A 21319-nucleotide genomic window follows, 5' to 3' on the forward strand; every position below is an offset into this window, starting at 1 on the left:
TCACACAAAAGTCTTTTTTATCGCTTCTCGGTGTGCCGAGCACAGCGGACTTACGAATGTGTTTCGAAGTTAAAGGAAGGAGAAGGGGGAGTCGTCGGTGAACGACGGTAAACTGCGATCTTTTCAGTCTCAAGAGCTTGGTATATTTATTTACATAGACATACGAAGTCGCACATATAAAGTTTACAACGATACAGTTTCCTCCTCATCCGTTCGTCCGCTTGAATCGTCGTGAGCGTGTGCAAAGGTATTTTCTTTCGCATTCATGGTTAAAATCATCAAATCGCCAGCCTTCAAACCTTGCCACCGCGGTAATTACTGTCTTCCTTTTTTTTTTCTTTCTTTTTCTATTTTCTTTGGTTTTACGTTTATGACTGTCGCCAACTATATTGATAACGCGACGCGACACACGGAACGGTTTGACGGGTCGTAATTGTATGTTTATATCAAATGCGTGTTCTCATGTCAGATATAAAAGTATCGAGTAACCGTTTGTCTATTGTTACGTAAGGTGATCTTTAATGGGAGGTAAGACAGAGTAAAAAAAGTGCCCTCCCGGCAGAAGCGTCGAAAACGCGTATTTAATGAGACAAATGTTACAGCAAATTCGCCAAATTACTACCTTTCTTTCTTACAGACGAATACTTCTCTTTCCTTCCTTTTTTTTCTTCTCGTGCAAAGTGCTAATACATTTGTAATATCACTTGCAATGTCGCTTGCAGCTACGACGGCACTCCACAATTTCTCCCATGGTTCTTGAATATATAAGGATTAATTGCTCCGTTCAAATCACAATTAGAATTGGTTCAAAAATTATCCCGGTAAATTGATAAGAATTACCGGTGCCTTTGGCAGTTTTCCTCCAATGACATTGATCTCATCAAATACATCCGTTTCGACACCATGTTTGCAGGACAATTTTACTGTATTTTACGTCCCTTATCACCGTTTAGAAGAGGCGAGTTTCTTTTTTTTTTTCAGAGACGCCCCGCGATACGAATCGAGATGCGAGGCAAGACGAGGAGTGGCAGCAGCTTGAATTCAGGTTTTTGTACACGTTTGTTATCCTGTGAGGGTGTTGTTCCAAATAATTCGGACATGAAGCGATGCCGGGAGAAGATCTCCGGTAGCTACCCGTTAACTATTGCTCGTTTATAAAAATAGGCTATCAGATGCTGTGAATGTGTGTCTGTTTGCAGATGCTGCAGATGCGAATCTGAAGTATATATCTGTGAGCGTAATACTTAGAGATATTTGTATGTCTATATATGCAATATATTTCAACCGGATGAGAGTATTAAACACCTGTGTGCATCACATGGTTCGGAAAGCACAAAGGTGTGTGTGTGTGTATGTGTGTGTATGTGATTACGCTAATAAACGTCTGTCCTCTGCGGTTATGCTAACAACGACGGATCCTCCCTTCGTTCCTTTCCTTTCTCTTCCCTTTTTGGCGAAACGAATGCCCGTGCGGCTCCAGTGAATCGCGCGTAAAAAGCGCGTTCCAGTGAATCACTTTTTATATATATATATGTATATAGTATTTATATCATATATATATGCTATATTATCGGATGGTTTACATAGAGATGAACGTATGTATTTGTGAGAGGGGGGAGGGGGCTACAGAACTATCGGATACAACGCACACATTTACCTATTACGTGTATAGTATCGTGATTCCCGATAATTATACGTTTTAACAACTCATAATCTCATGGTACGCAGGTAGGAAATATGTCTCGACACACACACACACACACACACACACACACACACACACACACACACACACACACACACACACACACGCATCCACGCACGCATGCATGCAAATTTGTTTATACTGAATTTATTATCGCAAGACGGTATAATAACGATTCAACATCGTCGTCGTCGACTGCGAGTGATTTGCCGATTTGGAGGTCGATTGTGTATGTTAAAACATAGCGAGTATTGCGAAAGTGAGCGGATTTACTAGAATATTTGTAATCTCATTCGTCAACACCTAGTGAATTTGCTCACTTTTGTAGATTCTCGCTACGTTTTGAGATACGCAATCGACTCTCTGTGCATACCTATTATAGAACTGTTCGGAATAGATTCCGATCAAAATAATTCTGTTTTTCCTAGAAAACACGATAGATGTTTAGGGAGTAATTGAGCGATTCCGATCGAAAATGATTCCCCCCGTAACAGTCCCGTAACAGGTAGCGTATAAGTTTCTTTTTTGTGATGTGATGTGAACAGAAGCGCCTCAATTTCGCTAGGATATGCCAGAAGAACGCATCCTGAATAGCCGATATCCTGAACTGATGATTCTCGTGATGAACGATTAATTATATATGTCTCGAAGTACTGACCGTAAACATCGACATATACACACGTATACACACATACACAGGGCACACTGAACCGAGGGAAACTTACTTCCTGAATTGAGCTTGTTCGACTAAAATCGAAAATAGTCGGACTCCCTATATCGATTAATTATTATCGTTAAGAGATACTTGGTAAGAAGAAGACGATGGTCGATGGATTTACATGTATGTATGTATATATTTATGCATGTACGCACGTGTATACACACGTATATACACATACATACATATATACGCGATATACATTACGACATATTGTGATAGAAACAAATGCTTCTCGATTGCACACAACAAACGCGCTTGTACGATCACAGACCGAACATACTGACGTATCCCTCTGCTCCATTTGTTTTTCTTCCTTCATTTCTCCCTTTAAATGCACGCGCTTCGTAATCGGTAATATTCTCGAGCGTGCCGCCGCTGTGGCAAAAAGGCGACGCGCTTGGCAACGAGCTTGGTCAAACTTGAACAGTTAGATTATATTTCGCGTTAAACTCGATACTATATAATTACACAATTTAAAACGCCGGGGAAAGATTCGACTAAACTCGCGGTGGAGGCAAATGAATGTCAAATGTGTTCTTGCGAGGAGAGAGACTCGCCCAGAGATGTTCCTCGTCGTCGAGATCGGCGAGGAGAGCTCCGTGCGTTTTCTCATTAGAGAGATGAAATTACTTCTAAGATTATTGCGCTAGCAATTTAGAATTATCTTTCTTTGCTTAAATTATTGTTACTGGATAGCATTCTCGCTCTCTTTCTCTCTCTCTCTTTCGTTCACTCGTTCGCTCTCTCTCCTCTCTCTCTCTCTCTCTCTCTTTCGCTCTACCACACGTTAATTATAATAAAAAATTGATTCCATTAGTTAGGACTTGCGACGTCGTAATACACACGAGATATAGCAATATGTAGTTAAAAATTTTATTGATACTATTAAGCTAAAGTAAGTTTTTTTTCTTTTTTTACGCACTAAAAGTTCATTGCATATTTGTTGTTTCGAGGCCGGTGTTGCAACTTCAACTCGATAGATTGTATCTTGCGAAAACTTAATATTCATTGCTATAGTTCGTTGATAAATATCTTTTCCGAACGTCCATTTGTACAGTTTTGTAAAATCACACGATAGAGCAAACAAATACGTGAAGTGAAGCAACTTTCGTAACAACGGCGAGAACTTTTGCTGTTTCCTTTTTAGTCAATCCGACTCGTGATATCTTCCGGGAGAGATCCGTGCGCGCGTTATGTATCGCTTTAAAATCATTAAATTAGAAATAAATAAATTTTCGCGACGTAGCGTACCTCGGCTAATTCTACCGTAATATTCCGACGATTGTAATAATAATGCATACAATACGCGCGCAATATTTTTGTAACGCGACGGGGAGAATTTTTATCGTTTATTTTCGGTCAACCTGATTTGCGTCATCTTTCGAGGAAGACCCATGCGCGTAGTGTTTTATTTTGTAAAATTAGAATACGGTTAAATAAATTTCCGCGGTCTATATATATCTAGCATACCTCAGCCAATTCTGTTACAAATAACATTCCGACGGCTGTAACAACGCATACAACACACAATATGCATCATATTCGCACATACAGGCTGTTCGATTTAATCTATCCAGGTTAATTTGTGTGGGAGGCTGTCTCAAACGGAGAAATCAAAACAGGAAAATTGATGAGATAGCTCAATTTCGAGTCACGTAAAATTTACGGAAAGGTTATTGAATTCGTCTTTTCAGGCCCCATCGATTGATATTATTCCTGTAGAAGTTGCCATTAAAAGAATTTGACCACCTTCCCCGACAGGAATTTCCGTAAATTTGCGTGACTCGAAATTGACTACGAGTTACCTCCTTAATTTTCCTGTTTTGACTCTTTCATCTTTTGAGGAGAACTCCACTCTACAAAATTAATTCGGACAAATTGAATCGAACACCCTATATATAGAAGTAATGAATCACAATTTCGCTTGTTTAACAACATAAAAGTTTTACATATCGTCTAATATTTACTCTCTTATCGGACACGGACTAGGTAGGAAAGACCGGATGACAACGAACAATTATTGGACTACAAAGGATCGGGCGACACATGTTACGATTATTTTACAAGTAAATTAAAGAAAAAAAAAAACATGTACAGTGGAACTGAAAAGTCACGTTCTTTTAATCTGCAAAGTTTTTCTTAACAATACACGGGTAGTTTCACGTTTCATCGGTGCTTCATCTATCTAGTTCGTTCCTTGGTTTAATGGAAATTAAACGATAAAATACAGGGTGACAAAAGAAGATGCAAGTTCGAGTGAGTGCGTACGAACAGTTCCGATCTAGTTTTCTTTTTTCTCTTCTTGCGCACATTATATTCCACGACTCGTTTTCTAAATCACCCTGTATCACTTGATGTACATTTCCCTTGTCAACCCTTTCGCCACGGCAAGGTCGGACGGAAAAGCGCTACCGCTGTGTGGGGGGGAGCGAGCCACTAGTGCGCATCTTGTTGCGAAGCAGCTGGGTCAACAGTGTCCCTGTGCAACAATGTAATGCCTCAGGCTGGCTCTTTGTGCGTGCGGTCCACCTAACAAACGTCCACGGTCTGTTGTAGCGAAAGGGTTCACGGATTCGGCATTCCACTATCTTTGCGGAAAGCTGAGGAGAGTAACGCTCAAAAACCGATGAATTATTGTCACATCTTTCAACTGAAACACGAGACTCCTTGGTGCCTCTTCGGTGCCTAACAGCATCGCTAGTTCGAAGAGCATCGTAATTTCGCGCTTTTCCTCTTAATAACAGTCAAATCGTCTCGAAAATTCAAATCAATCAAGACTTAAACATATGTTGTGACAGAAATACTTTTCGCAAAGTAAACGTAACCTTTAGACTTTAGTGGAACGCTGAATCATCACGGTTATGTAATATTAAAAGAACAATGCGGAATTACGCTACGACATTCCGATTGAATTGTTCTTCGAAAAGTCAGAGACAACGGAATAATCTTCTTTTTCCACGGATAGAATGAATATCATCGATAACTAAAATTTCAATCGTGTCACGTAGATTGTCATTTTTTTCCTGGTCAGAAAGTGTAGACAATTAATTACCTTTAACCGTGAACGTTGAGAAAACGTTAAGAAAACATAAAGGACAAAAAATAACAAAAATCGAATGGCGCGAGAGCATGCCCCTTTTTTTCCTTTTTTTCTTTTCGAGAAATTTACTGTATTTTGCTCCTCCCCCATTCGAGAATACATATAGATATATAATATATATATATATATACATATATATATATATATATATGTATATGCATGTGTTAAATTAATAAGAAATATTAAATACATACTGGTAGTATCCGAGTCAAATTCTCGGATAACACGGTCAAGCATTTCACAACGTACAGCGCGCGCATACAAGATAATAAATTTAATTTAGCAATTATCATACTATTTCGTTTAGCGGTGAACCTTCATTGCCATAATCCCGCGTAGTTGCCGTAGAGATTCGCGGGCAATGGGCCACCTGCGGTGAATAGTCGGGTACCCGATGCGTCGTAGCAGTGTGTGTAAATAGCGGGGGTGTATTTTACGTTTTGGAAACCATCTATGTACTCCTCGTCCGGAAACTGTTTCGGGACAAACGAACACATGAATTATATCGTAATGTAATACGACAATAGTAACGATGGTATCTAATATAATACAATCAGCTGAACCTGGACGTTTCGGTATTCTTTCAGAATTCCCTCTTATCACTCACCACGTATCCCTTCGAAGCCTTCAACACAACAGTCCTGTTGGAGTTGATCGAGGACTCCAAGTATTTCTGAGCCCTTACATCGTAAAACATAAGCATCCCCAACCCGGTCCCGATGGTTAAAACAGATCCTTGAAAACTGGCGGACCGGATGCCGCAGCCGCTGTATCTGTAACGAGATTGGGCGCGTTAGTGCGCGATGTCGAGGTGTATCAAAGAGAAAGAGAGAGAGAAAAAAGCCTTTACATTTTTAAAAGTTAGAGCCTAGTTTCAGATGTGAGTCGCATGTGTTTAAGCATGTGTTTAAACGACTCTTTCGCATCAACAGTGATTACAATAAAACGGAACATTTCACAATCTCTGTTTTGGGATTGTTTCCTTTGGGCCACCTTTGACCGTAATTTTACAAAACAATAACGGTCAACTGGCCGAGTTAACAAATCTAATCTAACCAAATTTTATTAACTCTGCCGGATGGCCATTATTGTTTCGTAAAATTAGATCGAAGATGACTTAGAATAGGGATTGGAACGTTCAATTTCATTGTATCCACGTTCATGCAGAAGATTTGCGCGTGTGTAACTTTCAAATACATGCAACCTACATCTGCAATTAGGCCCTAACATTCTTTTTTCATTTTTGCACATTTTGTTTCTTGCTTTTCTTTTTACCTGGATGGTATCTTTTTGATTGGCTGCAAAGTACGTGCGTCCAAAAGGAGAGTGTACGACCGGCACCCAATTGCGTAGACGCCATCGTCCTGTACGGCAAGACAGACATTCTCTTGACAGGCTGGCAGTTTTCTAGATATCTTCTGCTTGAACGATTCGGCCGACCAGATATGTATGTAACTATTGAGCGTCAATGCCGCGATCTCCTTGTACGCCTTGTTGAACGCCAATGCCCGCACTTTCTGAGCGGACTTGCACTCCTTCACGCAGACCGGCCGAATCAACCTGCTCGCAAAGAAGCGAAATACGATGCATATTGTGTATTCTTACATAGCCGTCGGGATGTTATTTACAACTGAATTGGCGAAGTTATGCCAGACGCATAGATCGTGAAAATTTACTTAAGGTAGCAGAGTGCCGAATTTTCAGTTCGGCGATATTAAGGGGCCTTTACAAGTTTACTTATTTATTGCAAAATAAATAACTCTATTTAACTAAGTAAAAAATATTAATTCTGAGCGAAATGAGATAAATTAATACACGCTATTATAAACACGGAGATATTATTTATTGTTTATTATTCTTATCAATACTTTATTTATACGTCAGTTGAGCTAGAAATGCACGTATGACAAAAAGTGGCATATAAACATTTCAAGAGTTATGTCGTGAAAGTGTATCTACTTCCGAATTTAATTATTGAAAAACAAAACCTAACAAGCAAAGTTGATCTCTCTCGGAAAACAATATAAATCAGACCGATTGAAAAGAAACGATAAAAGTTCTCTCCCCCCTTAGGAAATACATGTATTGTGTATTGCACTTGTAACAGATACATACAGTAGATGTATGCACGATCCTCGTGACGGGAGAGTTAACCCTTTCGCTTCGAGCGCCGCTTATAAGCGGCGCGCACAGTATGTCCTGTGGGTACCAGTGCCGCTTATAAGCGGCGCGCATAATATGTCTTGTGCGTACGAGCGCCGCTTATAAGCGGCGGCCGCGCGATGTGTCGTCTGCAGTAAGAATGACAAAAGATCCGACTCACGATACGAGTGTAAAGAGTGTGATGTTGGTTTATGCGTAGATCCGTGCTTCAGAATTTATCATACTAACTTATACTACTAATCACTTTATATTAATATATTAACTTGTTTGCGGACAATAATTAATTAAAATTTAAATCTTACTAGTAACTTTTAAGTTGTAAATATTTTCATACCAAAAATGTAAATAATAATCATTATATAGTAACAAAGATTGTTTTATTTAGCAAAATTGTTACTTAAGACCTAGGAAAACGTATATAAAGCAACAACGCATATTGTGCGTATTCGCGGCGCGCGCGCCCGTACAGAGACAGTACTTCGGCGGACTGGACATCCGAAGCGAAAGGGTTAAAAGTGTGTACTCGATTATCATACCTGTGCGTAGGCACATCCGCTTTGTCGGGAGCCTCGGCGAGGTCGCTGTCGATACGCCACAGAGCCATCTTCGTGTCTCTGGAACCTGATACTAGAAACTCGTCGTCCAACCAACACATGTCGAACACCCAGTCCCTGTGACCGGTCTCGCCGACGCAAACCGGATCCAGCGTCGGTAGTCTGTATATTGCTATTTCGTTACTACTCCTCGCACCGGTGGATAAAAGGGTTCTGCAAAGTGGGGAGCAAATTGGCAATTGATATCAAATTATTCCACAGCTGTGACGCGGCACATCAACATCAGAGATTAAACTATTGCAGATTAGAGATTAGAATTCTATGATGAATCGGCTCACCTTGTGCCGATTGGCTAAATTTTAATCCGCAATCCCAAATGCCCAATCTGACAGGGGCTTAGGTCTCGTGTCAAGTTGGGTTAGACGATATTGCAGATTGAGACTGGATCTGCTAATAGGCGCGATAAGTATGTAATCTTTCGCTCTTATATTGTAGCGCAATTTTTGGCGCAAAAAGCGTGTCTAGCGCTGCCAAACGTCGGCATTCCCAAGATTTAAGCGCCATCACGACTCTTGGCAGCACGGGGAACATTTTTTGTCAGAAATTACGTTACATTTTATTGTTCAAAGTGAAGGGCTAAAGGCTTGTCACACTTATCGTTGATCCGGACTAAAGATTGGAATTCAACGAATCAATTAATTTCGATCTCGCATATTTAGATGGGATCTTACAGTCTCTAGTCTGCATGCCTCAATCTCCACTACCTCTAGTGTGGTGTATAATAAAATCCTTATAATAATAGTCTGGGCACCGTCACCGTGGTCACCGTGTTTGGATTAAAACCGGAAGTTCACAGCCGTAATATGTGAAATATTCAAATATTATTAAAATAGGTGCAAATCAAAGTAAATTAATAATTAGTCACAATATGAAGCGCACAAACTCATTTTTCTTTTAACATACTTCGTAGACTTCATAGATGACAAATCTTAGCTCGTGTCGTCACTAAGCTGATAACTTTGGATGCTTTCCAGCAAAAGACACAAGTCGACATAAGTCTGGCTATATCACCACTCATTGTAATCTTATTCTTATTTTACATTTGACAAAAAAAAGGATAATAAGTGATACAACTAGACTTGTGTCGATTTTTCTCTTTTGCTGGGAAGCAACCTTTGACATCACCCCAATCGAAAGCTTACCCGAACATAGCGGAACCGATGAGAAATCAGACATTCAGTGCCCATACTCTCATTACAGGGACTCTAATGTATAGGTTTCAGCGGTGGTTTCTACCTTGAGGGATTGATTTGAACGGAGTGGATGCCGCATTGCTGCTCAGGAACGACACCGCCGCCCGGGCTGAGCTGCCGGCCGTGGAGCGACGGGATCTGGTCGAGCTTCTGCGTCGCCACGTCGTACACCATGAGCTTGTTGCACTTGGTGCCAAACACCACTTGTCTATCACTCAACCACTGCGAGCAGAATACTTTGTTCATGTTGTTCAGGCTGACCGAGTACTCCTTGAATAGGTCGTGCGTCAAGATATGCCGGGAGCCATATTCCTGATTGATCTTCCGCACTTCGCGCGTGTTAGTTTCGCGGGCGCGCACGTAGTCCACGAAGTTGAAGGAAGTTCTCAGAAACTGCTTGCCCTCAGTCACGGTCTCCGCCTCGTCGTCGCTCGACTCGTAACACACGAAGTCGTCCGGCTTGTCCGGCTTCCGATTTCTCTCGTGCCGCAGCGCCAATCTGCAACGAGCAACGGGGGGCAAACGGGGTCACGACGGCGTTCTGGAATCTGCATTTACGTGAAAATCGACGTTGACTGTGCGGTTTTTACCTCTTGGCGCGGCGCTCCTCCAGCCTGCTGCCACTCGCGCACGGAGGATGCCTCCCGTACACCGTCATTCTCTGCGTCTCGGCCATTCTCAAAGAGCTTATTCAACGACGATCCTACGATATTCAGGCAACTTGCAAGGAACAATGAGTATTTGTCTAACAGAGGAGGGGAGTCGTCCCGTGAACGAACGTAAGAACAACGCTGGATGCGATCACTTAGTCTTAAATTGAGGAGAAACGATCGTATATTGGCAATATATAACTCTTGAACAACGTTCGTTCCGTGCTAAGTAAGCCAGTTTCTCACGAGACGTCGGAACTGCCTTCTTAACGCGCGTCTTCCCTTTCTCTCTCCCTCAAACTTCCAACTGCCTATTTCATCTACTTAAATCATTTACGGAACTTCGGCGAACTATGTAGAAACTGATAAATACGGAACCACTATCATACACCATAACACGCCCCGGGATTACGTCAAACTGAATCGGAACTGGAAACGCGCGAATAATAACTTTAATAATAAACTGCTATACGGTCCAACGACGGTTACAACTAGGCTGAGAATGCTGAGCTCTGCTCTGATGAGTCCACTTCTCTCCACGAGGAAGAGTCAGCTTCGATTAATCAGCAATGATAAAGCCGGGAGGCAGGAAAGAATCCAGCTTCGAGTGCTGATGTGGACTTTTGTCGTGTTTCCCCCTCCCTCCAGATTTTGATTTCTGATATTGCTAATTGCTACACCTACCCGTTCCTGTCGGTGAAATTTCTTCGCGTGTAAGCTAATAAAAACTCCACAGAGTCATTTGACAAGTCACACTTTGACAGGTTCATTCATAGAAACGGGACTTTGTACATGGGTTTACTATTTGTAGGACGAAGACAAATCCGTTAATAAATTCTTGCTTCGTTAATTGATCTACCTACTCCTTTACTCTCTTGTTTCGTGCAAGCTCCTAGTTGCCTTTGGATTGCATTCGATTCAACGGACCGTTGTTGTTCCGTTGCTGTGAAAAGTGTAGTATAAACTCTCTCATCACGGTGGTAATTTGTTATATTACGAAGTAGTGTATTCGAAATGTAGTTAAATGGCTAACAGACGGGCTGGCACATTCACCGAGAAGAGTCTTCAATAAGCCGCTCACAAACTGGAATAATCAATGGGGAGTTTAATTTAATCTCTTTAAATTGCTTTTCGGCATTATTATACATTTCAATGTATACATATGTATGTGCACATACATACATATACATACATACATACAATTATGTATACATATGTATGTGCACATACATACATATACATAATATTATAAACTGATAGACAAGGTGTCCCTGAACAAGGAGAACATCTATATATCTCCTTTGTTTCTAATGATACAAGCAATGTTTAGCATAGTTTGAATGCTTTCGAAGGAGGAAGAAAAATTTGTGCGCAAAAATTAAAAAAAATTGTTCTCCATAGACCCCAAAGATATCTCGGTGTTCTGCTTGTGCTGGGACATCCTGTATAAATTGCATGTGAATTTAATTAACATAGAAAAATGTGAAAAAATATATGTACATATGTATATACGCGCATACTCGAAGAACACGTTCTATATTTAAAAGCTTTCGCAATTTAAATTTCCTTCATATCACCAGGTCGCAAACGGGACGGTATAAACAAAGAAACATAACAAGAGGGCATCAATTATGTCGAGGGAACGTTACTCACGAACGTGCCAGTTCAACTGACGTCTTATCGCGAAAATCTTATCTGAACGCGATCTCAACGGCATACACACATTAAGAATGTCAATTACATTCTCCCGCGACTCGAACACAAAAGTTCGAGGCCCTCGAAAGCCGCTTGAGAAAACTCTCTCCCTCTCTCTCGCTCTTTATTAATTTTTACAAGTAACGTTTTCGAACGTTCCCCGAACATCGTTGCGTTGCTATGTAGGCAACGTCGACTCGGTGACATCTCCGTTGACCGAGGGTCGCCTCGCGAATGGGACTCGTCATTAAAATCCCCGACCGGCCGATATAATCGATCATTAATCGCTGATTATCCGGCTCGATACTGCCCTGTGGGGAGACGCGTGCGGCGCAACGGTAGTGTACGGTATATCGCATCGGTCGCTTAGATACCTGAACGATCGCACAAAGGCAGGCGAATCAGCAGCGGTAGTCGTGCGTGTTCGCTCGCTCGTTCGTTCGACTCGTTGCAGAACACGTCTCTCTCTCTCTCTCTCTTCCTCTCGGAATTGTAACCTCGTTCGGCCGCGAAGCGGACGGACAGACGGACACGGTTTGATCACAGGCGTCGTATTTGCGGAACTGCGAATGCCATGGAGCCGTGGAGACGACGAGATCGCGGATAGCCAGGACGGCGCGACTTAGTCATGATGAGCGGAGAAGCACACGGGCCGAATGCACCGACCGCACCGCCATGTTGAAAGCGGTACCACTCGTGTGTATATATATGTATGTACACGTATAATGTGGCGTTATAGCCGAGAGCGCCTAATAACCCAAGACCGTCCGTGAGAAGCACCACCGCATACCTCCGTATCACTGCATCTCGACGAGCGACGGCGTTGGTCGACCGAACGGCATGACCCGTCCACAGCACGTGCGCGAGATGAATCACGAACGTTTTTCGACCACGCGCCTTCTACTAGCTGTCAACATCAGCTTGACATCCCCACCATCCTCCTCCCCTCACCCCGCAACCGAATCATCTGCTCCTCACCGCACGTCGCCAGACGAATGCGGCGCTCGTAGCGCTGCGAACTCGGCCGCGCTCGGCTTGACTCGGTTCGGTTCGGCCGCAATGTCGCTGAACGCCGACCCCGGGCATTCCTCCTTCGTCTCTCTCGGTCGCCGCATCGCGGTGCTCCTTGTTATCGTGTCAACACCAGTCGGAGCAACGTGTGGAGGAAACGCGTCTCGCGCGTTGCTGTTCGCAGCGGTGTGTTGTAAATACAGTTCAAATAGTTCGGAGTAAATCTTGAAGGATGTTCTACAGAAAGATAAGCACCAAGTTGCTCCCAAGACCGGGGCCGGAATTAACGGAGGATAATATATATTGGAGTAAATACGCGGTACGTATTTTTTTCAATGGTTATAATTTTAACTTTCTACAGAAGAAAATGTTTAAGGCGCGCGCAATTCGTTTGGCGGTCGTGACGTGTCGTACATGTGCTCTCGCTGACTTGGTTCGTCAATGAACCGCACGTATTTTGTTGAAATTATAGTTGCTTCGGCAATAACCCTGTCAGATGCATTAATAATTTGTTGTAGCTGGTCAATCGTCTCAGATCAAATAAATAAATGTAATATGAAAGCTGGACATGTGATGGAATCATCAGTAGTTATTGTGTTGATGTTACGACTCATGTGCTCGAGACATAACCTATAAACGCAATACGAACGCGCGTTTCAGCGCTCTATTTGAACGCAATGGTTGTTTCGAGAAATTTTTGCGCGTTACGCAATTTATGCCAAAAAAGGGAAGAAAAACTTTTAGCTTTTAATATTGTTAATATTTAACGTTAAGATAGTTTTAACGAAAACAATATATATTTTCGAGTCAAGTATTTATAACAGCATATTGTGATGTATCATTCTGAAACATGTTAACACTTTGCGGGCCGCGCATTTATCGAAGCGCCGTTACACTGCCGCCGGCGAGATTCACGCAGGTTCTACTGCTCGCCAACGGTGATATTTACGCAATTTTTCGATACATAAGTAGTTGGTATATAATTATTATTAAAGAAGGAATCTTCTTCTGATAACAGATCAGCATATATTTCCTCATCGAAGAGCATTTTGAGGGATATCTAACGTAAGTTTCCTATATCTGAAGGTAGCGAAAGACAATCTCAAACTGACAAAACAAGCGTCCGCGAAAAAAGATTTTAATAATAGACAGTCTGTTGAATTGGGAGAGGAAAACAGTTGAAAACTATGTTTCCTGGTCGTCAAACCATCACGCCAGCGTGATAGCGGCCGAAAGTCGTTGGCGAGCAAAAGTCACGCCAGCGTGACAGCGGCCGATAACCGTTGGCGAGCAAAAGTCACGTCAGCGTGACAGCGGCCCGCAAAGTGTTAAATGCGACTTGTTTTCGCAGCAATTGCAGGATATAACTATTTTTATGGTGAAATTTCTTGCACTGATACTGTATCAAATTTCTCAACATTATTTAGAATAAAGAGGTTTTCATTTTACATGTGAGAAACGATGCACGTTATTTGTGAAAATTGTTCGCAGCCTCCGGTCTTGGTGAAAGAATTCGGTTCGATCGACTACATCGACTTCTCGCCAGTGGAACCGTATAATTTCGCAGTCACGTGCTCGGTTCGACTGCAAGTGTACAATCCCATCACAAAGCTGGTCATGAAGACTTTTAGCAGGTTCAAGGAGACTGCATACGGTGGCAGCTTTCGCAAAGATGGCACGCTGCTGTGCGCCGGTGGGGACGAATCGGTGGTCAGACTTTTCAATATCAATTCAACCAACACAGTGCGTCTCTTCTCGGGACACGAAGCTGCGGTACACAGGGCCTTTTTCACAGCCGACGACGTACACATTGCCTCATTCTCAGACGACAACACCACGAAACTGTGGGACATATCCAGCGAGCAGCAAGTAATAAGCTTCAAGGATCATATAGATTACGTCAGAGCTGGCGCGGTGAGCCCTGTATCTCCTGATGTAATATTGTCTGGTGGCTATGACAAACACATACACATGTATGATACCAGAATGAACAAGAAAATACTCAGTGTTAATAATGACGCGTCCGTAGAAAGTTTGCTGTTCCTGCCAACTGGAGGAATATTCCTGTCCGCAGGTAAAGTATCGATGATCCCTGATTAATCCATGTAATAATTAACAACTGTGCAAAATTAATTTTTATAGTTTTTAAGGCTCGGAAGAACCGGCTTTTCCAATTTTTTATGGATATTTACAATCTCTTTGCGAAAAAGTAAATGTGACAGGAAATCAAAGGAAATCGGACCATTAAAGGCCAAGCACGGATTAATTAATACTATCAAACGAGAGTTAATATTCTTGTTTAAAAAATCAAGATGTAGTCAAATCTTTCAAACACAAGTATTAATTCTCGTTTAATGGTACTAATTAATGGCCTGATTTTCGTAATTTTATTGAGCCTATTATTCTTTCATGCGACAGGTTTTAATGGAACAAATGTGACTTTCAAATGTGACAGGTTTTAGTGGAACACGTGTTTCTCTAAAAATTTGTCTATTCTTAGACAAAAACTAAAAAAACCCGCGGAAAAATTGGGAATAAATTGGTTTTTCCGAGCTTTCAAGACTATATTAATTTTTAATTAATTTGTATAATTGTGTGCGATGTATAAGATTTCACAAGATTATTTTCTCATCTATCTGTTTGCAACTTTTGTTTCTTCGTGTATAAAAACATTCATTGTTTATTTGTGCGTTTTAGGAGGGACAGATATCAAAGTATTTGATGTTTTTGCGGGTGGCAGATTGCTCGCGAAAATCACGCAACATCACAACACGGTGACGTGTTTACAGATAGCCTCAAACGGCCGCAGGATCATGTCCGGCTCATTGGATGGGCACGTGAAAATCTACGACACCGGAACGTACAACACGCTTCATACTTTAAATTATTCCAACGTGATTCTCAGCCTAGGAATTAGCGTAAGTAGAGCAGCGCAGTTTTCACATTAAGACACGCCAGGCACATTCAACATACTTCTATTCTCTACCATACTTATTTGATACTCAATAGTCACAATGATTTTATCAGACATAATTCAAAGAAGAATTTATAAACATAGATCAAACGTGGCGAGCTGTGGTGGGACTTTCATTCGTCACTCATTGCCGCGTTTGAATTCTTTCAGGAGTGTCATATTTGACATTTATTGGATTAACTCAATCATATAACGTGAAATTGCAGGCGAACGATCAGACAATCGTGGCCGGTATGGCGGACGGCTTGTTGTCCGTCCGAACACGCGAGAACGAGAAGGACACGAAAGACGTGAGAGACGCGAAAGACGCGAGAGAGGAGAGAGACAACGGTCTCGTGGAAGACGAGTTGTACAAAAACGCGAGCGATATTTCTCGCGTGCCCAACGTGAGCGGGAGTAAGCGACAGATCAGCAAGGAGGTCTTGTGTAAGCACGACGTTTACCTGCGCAAGTTCCAGTACAGTAAAGCGCTCGACTGTGTCATGATCCCTTTCACGGTCAACAAAAATCCGCAGATAACGATAGCGCTTATGCAGGAGCTGATCAGGCGACAAGGCCTGAAGCGAGCGTTATCAGGTAGGGACGACAAGTCCTTGGTGACCATCATCAGGTTCCTGAACAAGTACATCGGCAGCGTCCGCTACGGCCGAGTATTGGTGCAAGTGGCCAATGCCTTGCTAGGTAAGTCTTACTCGAAGGTCCGAGGACGAATTCCCAGGAGACGTGTGTCACGTTTCTTCAGTCGATAAGATTTCATCCTGTTCTCGACAGACGTATACGGTGACAGCCTGCATAAGCTCGGCGAAGAGCCGCTCAAGATGTTCACCATAATGGAGAAGAAGTTGCAGGAGGAGTGGCAGCTGATGGTGACGTTGGCGCAGATGGACGGTGCGTTGCAAATGATAATGTCCGCCGGCGAGAATACACCCGCGACCGTGAGGAAGACGCAGAGCATGGAGCCGTCGAACGCTGCTCAGACCGAACGCGACTTTGTACTGAATATAACGTAAAGCAAAACCATCGGGCCAAACATGTCGGCCCGACGTTCGCTGTAAATACATTTCGCGTTAGGGTAAGTGTGACAAAAGCGTCGTCTTTCGTGTAAGTTCTACAAAAGCGTGTGAAAATGCAAATATTTTGAGCGGAAGACGAGGACTACTTTTTCTTTTCTTCTCAAATAGACAATTTTGTTGAAGAATCTGATCAACTTGTAGATACGGAAATTGGTTTCCCCGAATGAGTTTCCTCCTGCGGGGTCGAGTTTAGCAAAGAAAACACCGTCGGGATATTTAATTCGCATGTTTTAATTGTCAAAATGGTCGTAGCAAATCTTCCGTTTCCCTTAAGTAAGTTTATGCGTCGACACACGCCATTCACTCGAGAACTCAAGGATTCTCCTTCGCGAGACACCTTTGCCATGCGGCGGAGGATGGTTTCTCAGGCACTATCCACCCAACCGGAATCGTCGTTGCGTCGTCCCCAGAGCTCACGAATTTGTCCCAGGCAGTACTGAAACACGAACGATCGTCACTCTCATTGCCGGGGTGAGAAACAATTACTGTGCGATACCGAGAGTACACACCGAGTCATGATGAAGTAACCCAAGTCCTCGTAACATCGCTCGGTGGCCGATATATTTCTACCAAACAGCACGTTCTCCCAGTCGTCGAATACGTTCCTGCTCTGCTTTTCGATCCTCTTCTCGTTGTTCGTCTTCAGCATGAGTTTCAGGCCCTGCTCCTCAATAGAATACTCGCGATCCAAGGTGGTCCACTGTTCCGTCAGCTTGTCTGAAAGGAATTCACCGAGAATCGATAAGTCGGTTTCTCTTGGTCGAACTAGGTTGTATTTCTTCGTCATGAACGCGAATCACCGAAATAGATTTTTGTAGGGAACCCTCCTTCACCGACCATTTCGTATTTGTTTTTTACGTAAACTTGTAAAACAGACACGGTTTAATGAAATAAAAAAATATTTTCGTATTTGTAGTGTGTATGTCTCAATCGCTTCGCTTCAACAACACTCATTATTAAAGCAGTGAAATACACAGAAACATAATTTTGCTCGATAAATACTAAATATATGAAACCCCTCGAAGATACTCTATCTTAATATGCGATACAATTATCTTAAGGAGGATAGTCCTGTTATTGTTCGATCGTCGTATCGCGTCATGGAACGCCGATAAAAGTGCGGCCGATAAGATACTACCGATGATATTGCGGAATGCTTCGTCAGCCGCCGAGGACAGGTGCTCGCCTCTCGCCCGGGCGATGTTCATCTTGATCCTTCGCAAATTCTGCAGCTCGAGCAACACCCCCAGATACTTGCGCGCGTCGTTTCTCTTGCCACGCACGTCCGACAGGATCATGTCCGCGTCCTTGCGCAGCTTCTCCTCCTGTTTCTCGCGCTCGATCACCGCCTGCTCCTTCCTGATCCACGAGTCGGCCTTCGCGTGCAATTCGGCCCTCCGCTCCTCCCTCATCACCTTCTCCTCCCGCCACTTATCCCGCTTGAACCGTTCCCTCAATCGTTTCTTCCTGCGCTTCTCCAGGCTCTTCTTCACTTCGCTGAAGAAATCCGCGTCCTCCAAGCTGCGCAAGATCTGACAGATCTCGTGTTTCGCGGCGTCGCAGGCGCTGATCTTCTCCCGCCACTGCGCGTTCGGCAGATCGACGTTACTCTTGAGTTCCGTCCAAACAGCCTCGAGCTCCTTGTTCAATTTCGCCACCAGCACCAGCGCGTTTCTCATCGTCGCGATCTTGCACGGCTTTCTCTTACGGCTGGCCTGCTCGGGGGTTTCCAAGTCGGTCTCCCGGAGGAACTGTTCGATCGCCCGTTCGTTCTCTCGCCTCGTTCTCGCCTCATCGATCGACGTTGTCGAGTTATTAACGATACTGTTATCACATGTTAAATGGCTTGGATAAACACTGTAGCGCATATTCTGGCTGTAATTCGCGTCGTATGCGAATGGCTCTTGAGTCATCGGATAATACATGCTGAAGTGCGGATTTTCGTACGTTCGTTGAACGGCACTCCCCTCGCCGGATCGAACGCCGTACATGTTCGCTTAGTTTATTTTAAGCGTTCGGTTAACTATAAGAAATAGAAATGCAATGCTACGCGTATATATTCTTACTGGTGTAAAATTAATCTGCCTCGTCGGTGTTGTGAGTGATCGTTAATTCAATGTGAGTGAGTACGTAACACCGTCGAATAATACTCAAAGGATAATTTAGCGAGAGTCACCGCAAACACTTCTTAACACATTTGCAGGATGTCCCCTTCTTTCGGCAATTGCGCCTCTGCCTCTTGCAGCACCTTCTCTGCTTCGACGTAGTCCTCGAACTCCTTCAAGTCTTGCTCGGTGTCCAGGATCTTCTTCAGTTCCTCGAATGCTTTAACCAGACGTCGCTGGCAATCCGGTACCATCATAAGGGACTCTTGAAGCACCTCTTCTTGCTTCTTTATGTCGTAGCCATCTTTATCTATAAAATGACAAATAATACACTTATATTATGTTAACATTTCACAAACATATCACAAAGAAGACATTTATAATCAGAGATATAAGGATGCATCTGGCAACAGTACTTCAGAGGTGTAACTTGAAAAACGATGTATAAGCAACTGACTTCCTTTGAATTTCATGATCCAAACTCTTCCTTATTATGAACAATGATAGCAAAAACTATAAAAAAAGCAATTAAAGACTAAAAGAAAAGCTTTCAGGGAATGAAACTCATGTTTACACACCAATTCTCAATAAATATTACCTAATGATTTAAAAGTTCATCTCCAAACATTTGCACTGAGGAAAGATGGTAAGCATAGCCATGCTCATTAAATTTCTTTTATTGTTTCAAACAAAATTCTTACTTTCAACGAATTGCTCACAATATTTAAAAAAAAAAATAAAATGATTTGAAGATATTATTTTACAGAGTACTTATGTGTCTTTAGAAGTCTCTGGTATTTCAATAGACAGTTCCTTTACACGATTGTAATACAGATATTTCAAAAGTTGAACAAGGATTTGTGAATTCTATTGACAACCGAGCTTTTGCATATCTTCAGACTCATCACACAATTACACGAGACGAATCATTTCTCACATTTCGCACTTGAGAATCGTGATACCCTGCCCTTTGCTCCTGCGTGAAAAACGATCCTCACCTTGTTCTTTCAATTTTTGTATCCTTTCTCGCTGCTGCGCCGCCTCCTTCTCGTACGTGACCTTTTCCTTCGCGAGACGTTTTACCACGCCGGTTTTGATCTTGAGCGTTCTCACGCGCGGGTCAGACATTATCCTCTTACGATTGAGCAAGTAATTTTTTCGACTCTGCGAAAAGGAACTGGAGAAGCGAGCGATGTACGTTTAAGGTCGACGATGTTTACTTTTTCGTTTTTTATTGCCTTATCTGGTGAGATGAATCGACAGAAGTGAACCCGAAGATGATACCCCACTTCCTTTGTCTCTTTTTGTGTCGACGTCTTCGATCCTGTATGGTTACTGACCTGCTCAAGGTGATATCACCGCGACGTGTAGATTATGTATTGACTTAGCGCGCGCAATATCACGCAATATACTTGAAAATGAAAAGGTCATTCGATTCTCCGTTGAATCACACCACTTGAAAGTAAAAGAAAGCCCGTTCAATCCGTCACCGAGGCGTACTACGAGCTCGAATTGTCGATAAAGACGGTGGCGTATCGGAGATGTTGGAATTAACAAATGTGTGTTCAAAAACACCACACTGAGGGTCGAGTGGAATTTAATTGACCAAATAGGACCAAAAAAACTAAGATTTCTTTCCTCTTGTCCAATTTTGCCTTAAGATGTGTGCAATAATCAAATTGACCAACCACGGTTATTTATTAGAAGATAATCATGGTTGGCAATTTGCTTACTACTTACGCTTAAAGATTGTGGCGAAAGAGCTACAATAAGTGTAAGCTTTAAGCAGTAAGAAATTGACCAATCACAGTCGAATTGTAGAAAAATAATCAATTGTGATTGGTCAATTTCTTATTGCTTAAAGCTTATACTTTTTGTAAACCCGGATTTCTTGAACGCAGCCGAAAATATGATGGCGAGAAATTGAAGATGAACCCGATTTTATATTTAACATTGTCTTGAAATCATCTTGAGATGCCGCAGGGACCGTTTTATTGGTTATGCAACATCTGAAAGTGTGACTTGAGGCGATCTTGAATGTAAAATAAAGTTTTAAGTTCTGCTCTAGATCTTCCCATCTTCTAGTAATACGACTCAATGACAAGGCAGCTTATGCGCGCGAAACTCAGAAAATCATTTTCCTCGATAGCGAAAAGTAAACGAAATTCAACGGAATGAAACTTTCATGAAAATAACGATAATAAAAGAATTCGGGAAATATTTTATAAGTTGAAAATTCTGCTCTTCAGATAGTTTAAATGCATAATCTTGCTGTTATTTCTGAAATATATTTCTTGATATATTTCTTGAGAGTT

General features: G+C 42.3%; 4 protein-coding genes across 4 annotated transcripts; 1 reads left to right on the forward strand and 3 right to left on the reverse strand.

Annotated features, from left to right (window-relative positions):
- Positions 1-5677: 5677 nt before the first annotated feature.
- Positions 5678-12794, reverse strand: LOC106743724 (DDB1- and CUL4-associated factor 12). The gene is made up of 7 exons (XM_014617850.1): positions 12216-12794; positions 10087-11230; positions 9540-9995; positions 8226-8456; positions 6802-7086; positions 6134-6299; positions 5678-5999 (listed from the first exon to the last, which is right to left on the reverse strand). Exons 2-7 carry the CDS (start codon positions 10170-10172, stop codon positions 5844-5846), a joined length of 1380 nt encoding a protein of 459 aa, XP_014473336.1. The 5' UTR covers positions 10173-11230; positions 12216-12794; the 3' UTR covers positions 5678-5843.
- A 135-nt stretch (positions 12795-12929) lies between these two features.
- LOC106743723 (U3 small nucleolar RNA-associated protein 15 homolog) lies at positions 12930-16973 on the forward strand. Its single transcript, XM_014617848.1, has 5 exons — positions 12930-13171; positions 14344-14926; positions 15550-15770; positions 16033-16507; positions 16598-16973. The coding sequence occupies exons 1-5, from the start codon at positions 13085-13087 to the stop codon at positions 16834-16836; spliced, it is 1605 nt and encodes a 534-aa protein (XP_014473334.1). The 5' UTR covers positions 12930-13084; the 3' UTR covers positions 16837-16973.
- A 136-nt stretch (positions 16974-17109) lies between these two features.
- On the reverse strand, positions 17110-18911 carry LOC106743725 (U11/U12 small nuclear ribonucleoprotein 59 kDa protein-like). The gene is made up of 3 exons (XM_014617851.1): positions 18038-18911; positions 17409-17616; positions 17110-17335 (listed from the first exon to the last, which is right to left on the reverse strand). The coding sequence occupies exons 1-3, from the start codon at positions 18888-18890 to the stop codon at positions 17212-17214; spliced, it is 1185 nt and encodes a 394-aa protein (XP_014473337.1). The 5' UTR covers positions 18891-18911; the 3' UTR covers positions 17110-17211.
- A 165-nt stretch (positions 18912-19076) lies between these two features.
- LOC106743727 (tubulin-specific chaperone A) lies at positions 19077-20740 on the reverse strand. The gene is made up of 2 exons (XM_014617855.1): positions 20003-20740; positions 19077-19314 (listed from the first exon to the last, which is right to left on the reverse strand). Exons 1-2 carry the CDS (start codon positions 20130-20132, stop codon positions 19088-19090), a joined length of 357 nt encoding a protein of 118 aa, XP_014473341.1. The 5' UTR covers positions 20133-20740; the 3' UTR covers positions 19077-19087.
- Between the last annotated feature and the right edge of the window lie 579 nt (positions 20741-21319).

Source organism: Dinoponera quadriceps, unplaced genomic scaffold (assembly GCF_001313825.1).
Source record: "Dinoponera quadriceps isolate SergipeBrazil2010 unplaced genomic scaffold, ASM131382v1 scaffold690, whole genome shotgun sequence".
Taxonomy (NCBI): Eukaryota; Metazoa; Arthropoda; class Insecta; order Hymenoptera; family Formicidae; genus Dinoponera; species Dinoponera quadriceps.

What these genes read in the sequence shown, in the direction of transcription:
- LOC106743724 (XM_014617850.1), bottom strand. Translation starts at nt 10,172, where the DNA reads ATGGCCGAGACGCAGAGAATGACGGTGTACGGGAGGCATCCTCCGTGC. An exon ending in GAGGAGCGCCGCGCCAAGAG is followed by an intron (nt 9,996 to 10,086) that starts GTAAAAACCGCA and finishes TGCTCGTTGCAG; the next exon opens with ATTGGCGCTGCGGCACGAGA. An exon ending in ATCAAAAAGATACCATCCAG is followed by an intron (nt 6,300 to 6,801) that starts GTAAAAAGAAAA and finishes ATCTCGTTACAG; the next exon opens with ATACAGCGGCTGCGGCATCC.
- LOC106743723 (XM_014617848.1), top strand. Translation starts at nt 13,085, where the DNA reads ATGTTCTACAGAAAGATAAGCACCAAGTTGCTCCCAAGACCGGGGCCG. An exon ending in TATATTGGAGTAAATACGCG is followed by an intron (nt 13,172 to 14,343) that starts GTACGTATTTTT and finishes AATTGTTCGCAG; the next exon opens with CCTCCGGTCTTGGTGAAAGA. An exon ending in AGGAATATTCCTGTCCGCAG is followed by an intron (nt 14,927 to 15,549) that starts GTAAAGTATCGA and finishes TGTGCGTTTTAG; the next exon opens with GAGGGACAGATATCAAAGTA.
- LOC106743727 (XM_014617855.1), bottom strand. Translation starts at nt 20,132, where the DNA reads ATGTCTGACCCGCGCGTGAGAACGCTCAAGATCAAAACCGGCGTGGTA. An exon ending in ACAAAAATTGAAAGAACAAG is followed by an intron (nt 19,315 to 20,002) that starts GTGAGGATCGTT and finishes GTCATTTTATAG; the next exon opens with ATAAAGATGGCTACGACATA.
- LOC106743725 (XM_014617851.1), bottom strand. Translation starts at nt 18,890, where the DNA reads ATGTACGGCGTTCGATCCGGCGAGGGGAGTGCCGTTCAACGAACGTAC. An exon ending in AGCATTCCGCAATATCATCG is followed by an intron (nt 17,617 to 18,037) that starts GTAGTATCTTAT and finishes AATTCCTTTCAG; the next exon opens with ACAAGCTGACGGAACAGTGG. An exon ending in GGTTACTTCATCATGACTCG is followed by an intron (nt 17,336 to 17,408) that starts GTGTGTACTCTC and finishes TTCGTGTTTCAG; the next exon opens with TACTGCCTGGGACAAATTCG.